Source organism: Euleptes europaea, chromosome 5 (genome assembly GCF_029931775.1).
Source record: "Euleptes europaea isolate rEulEur1 chromosome 5, rEulEur1.hap1, whole genome shotgun sequence".
NCBI classification, from domain to species: Eukaryota; Metazoa; Chordata; class Lepidosauria; order Squamata; family Sphaerodactylidae; genus Euleptes; species Euleptes europaea.
The window spans coordinates 112,698,469-112,712,722 of record NC_079316.1 but is presented as its reverse complement, the minus strand read 5'-3'; the positions used below and the strand labels follow the sequence as shown (position 1 = coordinate 112,712,722).

General features: G+C 48.2%; 1 protein-coding gene across 1 annotated transcript in view; it reads right to left on the bottom strand.

Moving 5' to 3' along the window:
• The window catches only part of WDFY4 (WDFY family member 4), a 165,801-nt gene that overhangs the window by 47,602 nt on the left and 103,945 nt on the right, over positions 1 to 14,254 (bottom strand). The window contains exons 39-42 of the mRNA XM_056850543.1: positions 8,573 to 8,705; positions 8,082 to 8,230; positions 3,497 to 3,645; positions 724 to 844 (exon numbers count right to left, since the gene is read on the bottom strand). Of these exons, the coding sequence (XP_056706521.1) occupies positions 724 to 844; positions 3,497 to 3,645; positions 8,082 to 8,230; positions 8,573 to 8,705 (552 nt within the window). The remainder of the gene's footprint in view (positions 1 to 723; positions 845 to 3,496; positions 3,646 to 8,081; positions 8,231 to 8,572; positions 8,706 to 14,254) is intronic.

Below are 14,254 nucleotides of genomic sequence, written 5' to 3'. Positions count from 1 at the left end.
TGTCTACAACCACCCATTAGGTGTTAAGTATCAAATGTGGATGATCCCTACGAGGGGACGGTCAGAAATCATGAGGGCCAAAGCAGGGACCCCTTAGATCTGTGCACTGCTGTTCAAGTGGTAGGGTTGCTAGCTCCAGATTGAGAAATACCTGGAGATTTTAGGGGTGGAAACTGTGGAGGGTGGGGTATGTGGAGGGAAGGGACTTCAGTGGGGTATAATGCCATACAGTCAAACTTCCAAAGCACCATTTTCTCCAGGGAAACCAAGTTTGATTCCCCATTCCTCCACATGAGTGGCAGACTCTAATCTGGAGAACCTGGTTTGATTCCCCACTCCTCCACATTAGCGACGGACTCTAATCTGGAAAACCGGGTTTGTTTCCCCACTCTTCCACATGAGCAGCCGACTCTAATCTGGGGGGCCGGGTTTGATTCCCCACTTCACTACATGAAGCCTGGTGGGTGACCTTGAGCCAGTCACAGTTCTCTCCAAAATCTCTCAGCCCCACCTACTTCACAAGGTGCCTGTTGTGGGGAAAGGAAGGGAAGGTGATTGTAAGCCACTTTGAGTCATCTTAAAGATAGAAAAAAAGTTGGGGTACAAAAACCAACTCTTCTTCCGATCCTAAAGCCCTTCCCCAGCATCTGCCATTGACTCTGGATCAAATTGTGACAATCTTCCCACATCACAAGTAGGTTTATGCAACCAGATGATTCCTACCTGAAGAAGAAAGCGCATTGGGTGGATCTCTTTAATGTCATCGTATGAGTAGCAGGAACACGCAGGCTGCCCCATGGCTTGGTCTTTGTAGCATAAGGTATAAATGAACGAATCGCTGATGCTAGGAGGAACAACGTGAGAAACGAACCTTAGAGAAACACTGGAACCTGGAGATGGCGAGCATTTCCACCTGTGATCACTTTATGTACAGCTAAAATGAGATTCCCCATATCTGTATGGCTCAGGCTAGCCTGATATCATCAGATCTCAGAAGCTAAGCAGGGTCAGCCTTGCTTAGAACTTGGATTTGAGACCACTAAGGAAGTCCAGAGTTGCTATGCAGAGGCAGGCAATGGCAAACCACCTCTGTTCTTCTCTTGCCTTGAAAACCTTACTGGGTTGCCATAAGTCGGCTGTGACTTGACGGCACTGCACACAAAATGAGATTTGGTACTAATTCAAATCTGAAAGTCATTCCAAAATCCAAATGGAAAGTTTAATTTTAGGGGAGGCTAAATCCTACTTTTCATCAATAATTTTCGAGGTGTGTATTAGTCCCTGGAAGGAAGTAGAAATGGCAAAGTGTCAGAGTGTTATCGGTATTTATAAACACCTGGAATGTGCCAGATGTTGAACAAACACAAAAGGGTATGTACTCAGTCACAGTCTGTATTTGACCAAATAAACCAAGAAAGGGGACCACAGAGAAAGGCATTGATGCAGAAACACGGGCGAAGACTGAGAGGGGATATGATAACTATCTTCAAGTACTTGAAGTGCTGTCATAGAGAGGATGGTGTCGAGTTGTTTTCTGTTGCCCCAGAAGGTCGAACCAGAACCAACGGGTTGAAATTAAATCAGAAGAGTTTCCATCTAGACATTAGGAAGAATTTTCTAACAGTTAGAGCGGTTCCTTAGTGGAAGAGGCTTCCTCGGGAGCTGGTGAGCTCTCCTTCCCTGGAGGTTTTTAAGCAGAGGCTAGATGGCCAACTGTCAGCAATGCTGATTCTATGAACTTGGGCAGTTCATGGGAGGGAGGGCATCTTGGCCATCTTCTGGGCACTGGGTGTGTGTGGGGAGGAGGTAGTTGTGAATTTCCTGCATTGTGCAGGGGGTTGGACTAATTGACCCTGATGGTCCCTTCCAACTCTATGATTCTATGATAGGCAGACAAAAGTGCAGTTTGACTTATTTTATTTACGGCAGAAACTTCTCTGACCAAGGTCAAAGGAATTTCTCCACCCCAAAAACTTTCTCCTTTCCCCCTTCCCTTGTCTTCCCTAGCTTTTACTTCTGATAAGGGAGACAAAAAACGGGGTTACCTCCCGGAAACCTCAGTATTAAGTTTATTTTCCCTAACATAAAATGGCCTGAGCCCAATTGCATAGCCTGTATTTCTCTTTGCTTTGGTGCCCAGCCAAAAGGTGCCTGTTATCAGATTGTGAATAATGTGAGCTATCTGACATAGACAGGCAGGGATTGATGTAACATTAAATTAGGTAATGTTTTCTTTTCCGCTTGGAATAATTAGACATGTTCTCAAGATGGTAGATTAAAAAAAAAAAAAAACAGCAAAAAACTTCCTTGGACGATTAGTCCGGGCAGGAATCCAGGCGGATCTCCACCTTCTCATGGGCTCTGCATTTGTTGTCAAACACAGTAAATCACACTCAGCCAGTAGATCCATCACAGTAGCAGGGATTTGGAATGAGGGATGCCAACCTCCAGGTGGTGGCTGGAGATCTCCCAGAATTACAAATGATCCCCAGACTACAGACATCAGTTCTCCTAGAGAAAATGGCTGCTTTGGAAGGTGGACTCTATGGCATTACCGCTGAGGTTCCTCCCCTCCCCAAGCCTGCCCCCCAAACCTCCAGGAATGTCACATCCTGGAGTTGGTAACCCTATTTGGAATTTCAGAAGGCAATGTCGATCAATCCCCACAGGTGTCGGTCCTGCCATATACTTTATAACTTGTTTTACTTCTCACATATAACATCTCAGATGTTTTTTGGGGCTTTGCAAAAACAAAACAAAACAAAAAAGGTAAATTTTGGACTCAGGTTTATTGGACCCAATTTATTGGACCCAATTTTTTGGGAAATCTAATATCCATGGGTATTCCGGCCTTTTAAAGGTTTTCCTGAAAAAATGTGGGTTTATTTTAGCCTATGGGAGTTTTTTACCGTGAAGCTCCTGTGGGGACATTTTTAGAGGTAGAGTTTCCAAATATTCAGGATAGATGCAAGGAACCCTCCTTGCATAAACCCCAGTTTGGTAAAGTTTGGGATAGGGTGTCCAATTTTATGGCTCCCTAAGGGGTCACCCCTTTCTCCATATAAAAGCATTGTGTGAGTCCCTGGCAGCTACCCTGAAAAGTTGGTAACGCTATCTCTAAAAAAAATTCCCATAGAGAAAAGCCTTGGGGAAGCCAAAGGTGATCGGCGATCCGGCTTAGGCTTTATTCTATATTTCAAATATAGAATAAATCACACCTTCTATTCTATATTTCAAATATAGAATAAATCACACCTTCTTTCCAGACTACAGAGATCAGTTCCCCTAGAGGAAAAGGCAATTTCAGAGGGCAGACTGTGGTATACCATGGATTCTATGAGAAACTGAAGTCCTAGGGTGACGACATGTCCCACACTGAGCATTCTTTCCACCCCAAAACACCATCTTCCTAAGGAACTGTCCCAAACCTCCAGGAACTTCGCAGGCCTGAGCTGGAACCCTACCAAGAGCTGCTCAAGAACAGTCCATCACTTACCTGGATAAGCAGTGCCTTGTGCAGTAAACCTCTTGCGGGTGAGACAAGGTGAAGTACTCGCAGATGTAAAAATGCTTCTGACCAAAGAGAAGCACCCCTTCTAGGGCCACATGCCCCTGGACAATCACCACTGATTCTCTACCTGTAACCTAAAGAAAGGGGGAGAGAATTCATGTCCCCTGCAGAGCTGTGAGCTTCTTTCTGCAAATTCTTCGCCATTTCGCAGAGATGAAAACAGGGATAGAAGAAGAGTTGGTTTTTAAATGCTGACTTTCTCTACCACTTAAGGAAGAACCAAACTGGCTTACAATCACCTTCCCTTCCCCTTCCCACAACAGACACCCTATGAGGTAGGTGAGGCTGAGAGCGTGACTCGCCCAAGGTCACCCAGCCGGCTTCATGTGTAGGAGTGGGGAAACAAATCCAGTTCACCAGATTAGCCTCCACAGCTCACATGGAGGAGTGGGGAATCAAACCAGGTTCTCCAGATCAGATTCCACTGCTACAAACCACCACTCTTAACCACTGCACCACGCTGACTGTTATACATCTCCTATTCTCCCATCCAGAATAACAGAGTGCTGAATGCTTTTCTTGACCAGCTGTACATTGGATCCACGTACTCTGCAAGGTCTGAAACTACCAGTTTCAGATAGGATTACCAGTCCCCCCCCCCATTGGGGGTAGGGAAACCCACCACTGCTCTGGGCGGTGGCAGGAGAAATAGAAAATGAAAAATGGCCACTGGGCCTACGATGTGACGTCACTTCCACGGAAAACCTGCAAGGGACATCACACCTCTCCAGGAATGGCTGGAAACTCTGTGGTAAAACTAAAGAGTTTCTGGTGATTCTCAACACTGCCTAAGCAAATGCCAGGAGATTTGTGGGTGGCACCTGGGGAGGATGGAGTTTGGGGAAGATGTGATGCCACTTCCAGGTGAAGCTCTAGGAATGTCCCCTAATGTCTATGATAAAGACCATAAGAGACATGGGGAGATTCCTAGAGCAACCTTGAAGGACATTTTTTCCCCTCCTACTTCTCTGTTGCTCAAGAGAAGGAGATTTGGGCTGGGGGCAAGGAATTCCACACCAGGCCTGGGCAAATGGGAAGAGCGCTGCAGGGACAGGGTCAGAGAAAAGGGCTGCCAAGAACAGTTGGTGCAAGGGAAATAACATTCTAATAAGTTCTGTAACCCCAACGCGTTCTGTAACCCCCCCCCCCCCCAGGCCCACCACAACGAAGCTCCCACCGGTGGCAAGGGAGGACCTGGCAACCCTAGGCAAAGGTGAGAGAGTACAAACTTCTGCCCTGGGAGATTTTCAGCCTCGTGTAATTGCTGCCCATATGCTGAATCAACTTGGTTTAAATCAAAGCCCTTCCATCAATGATAACGCACATGCACACACAAAGGTAAATAAAGCCATACAGCTCAGCCATTTTCCCCAGTCAGTGATTCCAGTAAGAGCCGTCCCGGACACAAACGAGGGAGTGTTATCCAGGTATGCTCACCGGGGAATTGTGTAGTTGTTGCCTAATGAAGCAACCCAGAGCCTGAAATTAGCACAGATTAACTAAGGCTGCCTTTTGACAGAGCAGAACGGCGCCCCAGCTCGCCGCTTGCTAGAACGATTATCCGGTGATGTAAAGGTGACATTAAACAATTGCATAATTGCCTCCAAAGGTATTTCCTGGGGCGATGTGTTGCTTAGGGATGCAGCAAAGGAATATCATTTGGACAGAGCAACGTGCGTTTTCCACTGAAAACAAATAACCGAGAAAAGAATCGAGTAACGTGTTCTAATTCTAATACAGAAAAAAAATTATCAAGAACAAAATGAACCCAAACCAACCTCAATAAAATTTCAGCACATCCCTTACATGTAACCTTGTCATACGGTTGCCAACCTCCAGGTGGGGTCTGGAGATTTCCTGGAATTACAACTGATCTCCAGGCAGCAGACATTACTTCCCCTGGAGAAAATGCCAGCTTTGGAGGATAGATCCTTTGGCATTATACCCCACTGAGGTCCCTCCCCAAAGTCCACCCCTAAATTTCCAGGAATTTCCCAATCTGGAGTTGGCAACTGTAGCTTTTGATACTGTGGACCTGGTATCCTTCTGGATCTTAGAATCATAGAATAACAAGTTAAAGGGGACCATCGGGGTCTTCTAGTCCAACTGCCCACACAATGCAGGAAGATCACAACTCTCTCTGTAGCCTGGAGGTCAGTTATAACTCTAGTAGGACTCCAAGCCCCTCCTGGAGGTGGGAGACCCTATCTTAGATCCAGTCTCATTGTTGGAAACTCGATATGAAGCAGGGAAACGTCTATGCAGTGTGCTATTTTGTGTTGTAAAAAGTCGGTGGGAGAAAGGCATCAATACGAAGGTGTGATATGCCTAGGAAATATTGTCTGTACTGAATGTACTCTGACTGGCTGAAATCGGCTTAAATTATGAAAAGGGGCAACTGGAGAAAATAAACAGCAGAGTGGCAGAAACATAACGGGTTTGCACTGAAGAAAGGGTGGCTGAAGAAGAAGATAACTGAAACAGGGAGAAGCTACCGGAAACCTGTACCACCCATTCGTTTGGACTGCTGCTATTATTATCTATTATTATTGTGAATGAACAACAATATTGAGGCCACTTTTTGCATCGTTTGAAAGAATGAGGATGCACTTGTAATTTTGCTTACTTGTATATGAAGACTTCTTTGTGAATAAAGTTTAATTTTGTGAAGCTGTGTTTTGATTTATTGTAAGGGTTAAATTATAAGGGTTATTATAAGGGTTTATTATAACTCTTATTTATTATAAGGGTTATAAGGGTTAAATTTATGCCACAGTGGCTGCAACCTCCAGGTGGTGGCAGCTACTACAACTGATCTCCAGGTGACAGAGATCAGTTCACCTGGAGAAAATGGCTGCTTTGGCCATTGGACTCTATGGCATTGAAGTCTCTCCCCTCTCCAAACCCTGCCCTCCTCAAGCTCCACCCCCAAGATATCCAGGTAATTCCCAACCCAGAGCTGGCAACCCTACTCTGAGAAGCTGAAATGTACAAAGCAAACACACAACAAATGGTAGATTCTGAAACCCAGAGTTTTTAAAAAACGACAACAAACTGCCTTGCTGTAGTGACTGAAGCCATCAAACAGCTGGATGATAGCAGTGCCCTAGGAGAGCTTGTTCTGGCTCCATAGTTAGCAGACAAACCAAATCGTCACCTACTAACTAAGCGTACAACAGCTACTATGGGCCCCCTACTGCTTTAACAAAATCCTGCCTCTGCTTGGCCGCTGCTCGCGGAGCTTGTCTGGCATTTCTGACGGCTTCCCGCGGAGCAAGAAGGAAGCAGGAATGTTGGCGGCGAGTTGATGTGTGTCAAGGCAATCGGAGCCCGTCTGGTTGATGGCTCGGCCTTCCTCTTCTGCTGGGAGCAGCTTTAATTGAGCCGTCATGCTCTGCAAGGAATCTAACGCTGTAATAAGGGCACGCCAGGCTGGGAGTGCTGAGGAACTCTGTGTAGTTACAAGGAGTTCCTCTTCCCTCTGAGAAAATGGCTGCTTTGGAGGGTGGACTCTATGGCATTGTGTCCCTCTGAGGTCCCTCCCCTCCTCAGGCTCCACCCCTAAATCTCCAGGAACTTCCCAACCTGGAGCTGGCAACCCTACCGCCCCCCTGCCTGTGGCCTGGAGGGGGGGATCTGTCAACCCTATGCTGGTTGCAGCTTCAGGCTGGTAACCCTAGACAGGCCTTATTAACACAGTTAAAAGGACCAGGCAGCAGGTGATGGGAAAGGCCTCTGCCTGAGGCCCCAAAGAGCTGCTGCCAGCCTGAGTGGACAATACTGACCCATGGTCTGATTCAGTATAAGGCAGTTTCAAGTGTGTCCAACTGCCTCTGGACTAGGGTTGCCAACCTTCAGGTACTAACTGGAGATCTCCTGCTATTAGAACTCATCTCCAGCCGATAGAGATTAGTTCACCTGGAGAAAATGGCCACTTTGGCAATTGGACTCTATGGCATTGAAGTTCCCTCCCCTCCCAAACCCCGCCCTCCTCAGGCTCCACCCCAAAAACCTCCCGCCGGTGGTTAAGAGGGACCTGGCAAGCCTGCTCTGGACTCCTGTTGTGGGGAAGGACTGTGGCTAAATGGTACAGCATCTGCTTGGTATGCAGAAGGTCCCGGGTTCAATCCCCGGCATCTCCAGTTGAAAGGAGCAGGCAGTAGGTGATGTGAAAGACCTCAGCCTGAGACCCTGGAAAGCCGCTGCCGGTCTGAGTAGACAATACTGACCTTGACAGACCAAGGGTCTGATTCAGTATAAGGCAGCTTCATGTGTTCATGTGCTGGAGGCCACAATTGGAGAGCTGACACACATAAACATTGCCACTGTGGGATCTGATCCAAGGGGCCCCGTGTCACAGGGAAATTATTCTGGAGCTGGTTTCTTGCTCACGGCCATCAGTGGTCCTCTGGGGCAGCAACCCACCAGGAAATTCCCCTGTACATGAAATGGCCAGTCTGCCCCGCCAAAAGATGTCTTGGAAGTCTTCCCTGCCCCCATTCTGTTTTACCTTTTCATCCTCTGCAAACTCTTGCAAGATGATTCTTCTTTCTACGCACACCTCCAACAAATCTTCTGAATAACTTTCATGCAAGGCAGGGAAGAATGTCAACTGGCCACAATCCGCCACTCTTTCTCCTTTACTTGGCTGGTGCTTTTCTGCATGAATATCAGGGACAGGTATCAGCGGAAGCTAAGAAATAACTTTACAACAGAAATACATTCTGCCCTGGGAACTGGCGGGAGATTTTGGGGGGCGGAGCCTGAAGAGGGCAGGGTTTGGGGAAGCGAGGGACTTCAATGCCATAGAGTTCAATTGCCAAAGCGGCCATTTTTCTCCAGGTGATCTAATCTCTATCGGCTGGAGATCAGTTGAATTAGCAGATCTCCTGCTACTACCTGGCAGTTGGGAACCCAACCCCCCACCCCGGTATTATTCGAACTTGGGTTTAACAGCCCTGACAATTTTTGAAAAATCAGAAAACAAACAAACACCCATACCGGCTTTCTTGGGATATTCAAAATTTTGTGGGTCTATTAAACCCAAACCTGAAAAATTCCAGCTGTCGCCAAACTCCACGTGGGTCTCGGAGGTGGTGGCAGCGCAGAGCTGAAAGCTAGGCCCGGCCTGCAACTAAGTAACAAGTGGGGGAGGTGAGAGAGGAAGTTTTTAAAAAATGGGGCTGGGCCAAATCAGCCCGAATAATGTCGAAAAATATTGGCATTATTTGGGACCCACTTTTCGGTTCCCATTAATCGCTGCCATTTTTTTCACAGGTTCTTTTGTGTTCGGCTTGGCCAAATGCACACCCCTAAAGGGAGCCAGTTTTGTGTAGAATGGAACTGGAGCTTTTATATACATTTTCAGTCACAGAAATACAGATACAGGGGAGGGGCCGTGGCTCAGTGGAAGAGCCCCTGCTTTGCATGCAGAAGGTTCCAGGTTCAATCCCCTGCATCTCCATTTGAAAGGACCAAGCAGTCGGTGATGTGAAAGACCCCTGCCTGAGACCCTGGAAAGCCGCTGCTGGTCTGAGTAGGCAATACTGAGTTTGATGGACCCTCAAGGGTCTGATCCAGTGTAAGGCATAAGAACATAAGAAAGGCCCTGCTGGATCAGAACAAGGCCCATCAAGTCCAGTAGTCTGTTCACACAGTGACCAACCAGGTGCCTCTAGGAAGCCACTAACAAGATGACTGCAGCAGCACCATCCTGCCTGTGTTCCACCGCACCCAAAATAATAGGCATGCTCCTCTGATATTAGAGAGAATAGGCATGCAGCATGACTAGTATCCATTCTAACTAACAGCCATGAATACCCCTCTCCTCCATGAACATGTCCACTCCCCTCTTCAAGCCTTCCAAGTTGGCAGCCATCACCACATTCTGGGGCAGGGATTTCCACAATTCAACTATCCCAATCCATTTGCCAACATGGAAGGCTTTAAGAGGAGAGTGGATGTGTTCATGGAGGCCAAAAAACGGACTGGGTCTGTGGTGAGTGGAGCGAAACCGCAGACCCCTGCAGATGGTTCTGCAAAACCCAAGGCTCCTGTGATGGTGAGTGAGCTGGCAGAGACTGTATATGTAGACATCGTGTTACAACATTCTAGCAAAAGAGCCCCCCAATTACAAGTCAAAGCTCTCATAGACTCCGGGTGTGCCCGTTCTTTGATTAATGAAGCCACCTTTAAAGCGCTGAAAGTTAAATCAGTGCCCCTACTGGCCCCTGTTCATTTCGCCCAGATGGATGGCAGCGACTTTAAAGGTGGCCCGGTGGACCGTCGCACACGGGGAGTGGCGATGGGCATAGGCCACCACTGGGAGCAAATTGACTTCACTATAGCTCCCAACATCCGTTACGAGGTGGTACTAGGGATTAACTGGCTTAAAGGACACAGCCCCTCCATTGACTGGGGGGCAGAAACATTATCTTTTTCCGATCTGGGCTGTGACCGGCATCTGTACGAAGCGGCTGTCAAAACCGTACTCCCCCCACCTTCAACTCCAGCCTTAGCTACTGACTCACCCCAACTACCTGTTGAATATTCAGATTTCGCGGATGTTTTTGATGTACAGGAGTGTAATGTGTTACCCCCCCACTGCAGGACGGACTGTGCGATTGAGGTGGTGGGGGACGGTCCACTGCCCAAGAGTAAGATTTATCCCATGAGCACTTCTGAAAAGGCCGTGCTGCGAGAGTTCTTAGATAAGAACCTAGCTAGAGGTTTCGTCCAGCCCTCTACAGCCCCTCACTCAGCTCCCGCTTTCTTCGTGCGTAAGAAAACTGGAGACTTACGGTTGTGTATTGACTTTCGGAAACTTAATGCAGTCACTCAAACCAGTGCATATCCCCTTCCTTTGATTTCGGATCTTTTGGGGCAACTCAAAGAGGGACACATTTTTACCAAGTTAGATTTGGTTGAAGCCTACTATAGGATCCGTCTTCGAGAGGGGGATGAGTCCCTAACAGCCTTTTCTAGTTGCTTTGGTATGTATGAATTCTTGGTGATGCCTTTCAGATTGAAAGGGGCCCCGGGGGTCTTCATGCAGCTCATTAATGAGATTCTACATGACTTATTGTTTAAAGGAGTGGTGGTTTATTTAGATGACATACTTATTTACTCTAAATCTATGGATGAGCATGTCGCCCTGGTTAGGGAAGTGCTGCAACGTCTACGAGACAATCAACTCTATGCAAAATTGTCCAAGTGTGAGTTTCCTCAAAAGCAATTGACTTTTCTTGGCTATATAATCTCACACCACAGACTCACGAAGGACCCGGAGAAAGTTCAAGCCGTAGTCAATTAGGAACCACCCTCCACTCGCAAACAGGTCCAACAGTTTTTGGGGTTTGCTAATTTTTACAGAGGGTTTCTTCCCCAGTTCACTCAGATTGCGCTTCCCATTACAGACCTCCTTAAGACAAAAGGGAAGGGAAGCACAGCCACCTTGCCCTCGGCTAAAGTACACTGGTCCCCTCAGTGCCAAACTGCTTTTGATACTCTCAAACGTCTGTTCACCTCTGAGCAGGTGCTACAACACCCCGATAATGAGAAAATGTTTGTGGTCCAAGTGGACGCTTCGGACGTAGCCATGGGGAGTGCACTGCTACAGCAGGGGTCGGACGGTCAGCTGCATCCATGCGCCTACTTCTCCAAAAAATTCACGCTGTCCCAACTAAACTGGCCGATTTGGGAAAAAGAAGTGGCGGCAGTGCAACATGCCCTCACGGTGTGGAGACAGTTCTTGGAATTGTCCAAAACCCCTTTTGAAGTATGGAGCGATCACAAGAACCTGGAAGCGTTAACAGGACCCCATAAACTGTCCGCAAAACTTGTCCTTTGGGCAGACTTCTTTGCCCAATTCCGCTTTGTGCTCAAGCACGTACCTGGGAAACGGAACGTACTGGCTGATGCCTTATCTAGACTGCCCCAATATCCTACCAAGCTTGAGGGCCCCCCAGAATCTCTGTTCACTCCATCTCAGAGAGGTTTGCAACCAACTCTAGCGGTGCAGACCCGGTCGCAAACCAACTGCCCTGCGCCCCCTCCGACAGGGGGACCCATCCAAAGTCCGACCACGTTGAGCGACCCAGCCACTCCACTCCCCCCTCCACCACCACCGACGTCGGTTCCTGCCCCTCTGAAAGCGCCCGATAGCTCTGAGCCCACAACTCCGGCTGTTGAAGGTCTGACCGAATCCTTCAAAGAGTCCCTTCAGCGTGCTTGCCAAGCCAAACGTTCCGCGCAAGCCCTCCCAGCTGCCCTGACGGAACGAGGGGGGTACTGGTTCAAAGATTCTAAGCTATATGTACCCAAAATACTATGGAGGGAAGTACTGGGACTAGTCCATGGAGCCAAAACAGCTGGTCACTTTGATTTACTCAAAACGTTGCATTTACTAAGACGACAGTTTTGGTGGGGGGCATGCGTTCAGATGCGGACTCCTTCATCCGCGCTTGCCCGGTTTGCGCTGCTGCGAAACGTCTCCAGGGCAAACCGCCTGGACTATTACAGCCCTTGGAAGTCCCCACCAGACCCTGGGAAGTGATTGCTATGGATTTTATGACTGACCTACCACTTGGTGAGGGGAAAACTGTATTGTGGGTAATCACTGACCTTTTCTCTAAACAGGTGCATCTAGTACCTTGTGCAGGTATGCCTTCTGCTCAGGAGTTGGCCCGCCTATTTGTGTCACATGTCTTCCGACTACATAGTTTTCCGTGCAAGGTGGTCAGCGACCGCGGCAGTGTTTTTGTTGCTAAATTTTGGAAAGCCTTCTTGAAATTGGTTGGGGTGGAACAGGGGTTGTCTAGCGCCTTCCATCCCCAAACAGATGGTCAAACGGAACGAGTGAATGCTGTTTTAGAATGTTACTTGTGTTGCTATGTTAATTACCATCAAGATGATTGGGTTCAACTGTTACCGTTTGCTGAGTATGCGTATAACAATGCTGTACATCAGTCCACTGGATTTAGCCCTTTTCGAGCTGTCTATGGTTGCGACTTTGGCCCCGTTGCAAGCACGTGATGTTTCCACCCCTCGCCTGGTAAGCGAGTTCCATACAGCTCACCCTCATCGACCGACGCCCGAGGGGTGATGGGGGGGCCTTTGGGGGGGCAGAATGTCAGGCCTTGCTTCTGCAAACGGTTTCCCAGCACGGCCTGACACTGTTTTGTCTTCCTCCCAGGTGCCTAGTCAAGGCCGTTTCCCTAGTTATGCTTTCCTGCTAGCTTTTGAAGTTCCTGTGAATTTGCCTCCCTACTCCAGGGAGGGGGTTTCATGCTCCCCTTTGATGTGTTCCTCCACATGCCTTATTATACCCTGCTTTGTGCCTTAGTTCTTTGTAAGTGCCAACTTATCTGCAGCAACTGTATGCCTATGACTATTCCAATAAATCAACTCTCTTTTGGGCTTTTGTTCTGTGGATGTTGTTTTGGGATCGTTTTGGGTTTAGTGCTCACAGAGGGAGAAAAACAGCTTCATGTGACCCCTTTTGACCAGAAATGCCAATTTCTTTGTATCTGAAATATTAAAATCTTTGAGGTTCGATAAGACTCCTGTGTCTTTCTGACTAGATCGCCCGTGGTTTTGTAAGTGCACTGTTGTGGGGGAAGTAGGGTTGCCAACTCAGGTCTGGGAAATTCCTAGAGATTTGGGGGGGGGGGGTGGAGCCTGGGAAGGGAGCTCAGCATGGTCTAATGCTATAGAGTCCATCCTCCAAAGCAGCCATTTTTCTTGAGAGGAACTGATCTCTGTCAGCTGGAGATTAGAACTGATCTGCCGCTGGCAGAGATCAATTCCTCTCAAGAAAATCTCCAGATCTCCAGGCCCCACCTGGAGGGTGGGTTAGTGAAGCTGGATGGGAAAAGGGTTAAACCAAACATCCCCTCTTTCCTAGCTATTTTGCCAACCCAGTTCACACACACAAACACCCAGCACATGGTTGCTTTGCACGTTAAAAGGTACTATAAGAGGATCTTGTCCAGTTTGGCCCTGGAAGTGACTTATCTGAAACGACCTGACCTAGATGGCCAGATCTCGGAAGATAAACAGGGTCGGCCCTGGTTAGTACTTGGATGGGAGACCACCAAGGAAGTCCAGGGTCGCTACGCAGAGGCAGGAAACGGCAAACCACCTCTGAAAGTCTCCTGCCTTGAACATCCTATGGGGTTGCTATAAGTCAGCTGTGACTTGACTGCCGATAGAGATTAGTTCCCCAGGAGAAAATGGCCGCTTTGGCAATTGGACTCTATGGCACTGAAGTTCCTCCCCTCCCCAAACCCCGCCCTCCTCAGGCTCCACCCCCAAAATCTCCAGGTATTTCTCAACCCGGAGCTGGAAACCCTACTCCTCCATATGGCCCCATGAGTCATCAGAGTACTCCTCTTACCTTGACTTTCCTCAGGAGTTGGAGTAGATGTGCTCTCCTGTGACTGCTGAGCCTGAGAGAAAGAGAGTATACAACTGCAATGGAGCAGACGACAAGACCACTCCATCATAGGGTAGCCAGGTCCCCCCTCCCACCGGCAGGAGCTTTGTTGTGGCGGGGCTTGGGGGGGGGAGATTGGCGCAATAACATCACTTCCAGGTAGGGTTGCCAACCGCCAGGTAGTAGCAGGACATCTCCTGCTAATTCAAATGATCTCCAGCCGATAGAGATCAGATCACCTGGAGAAA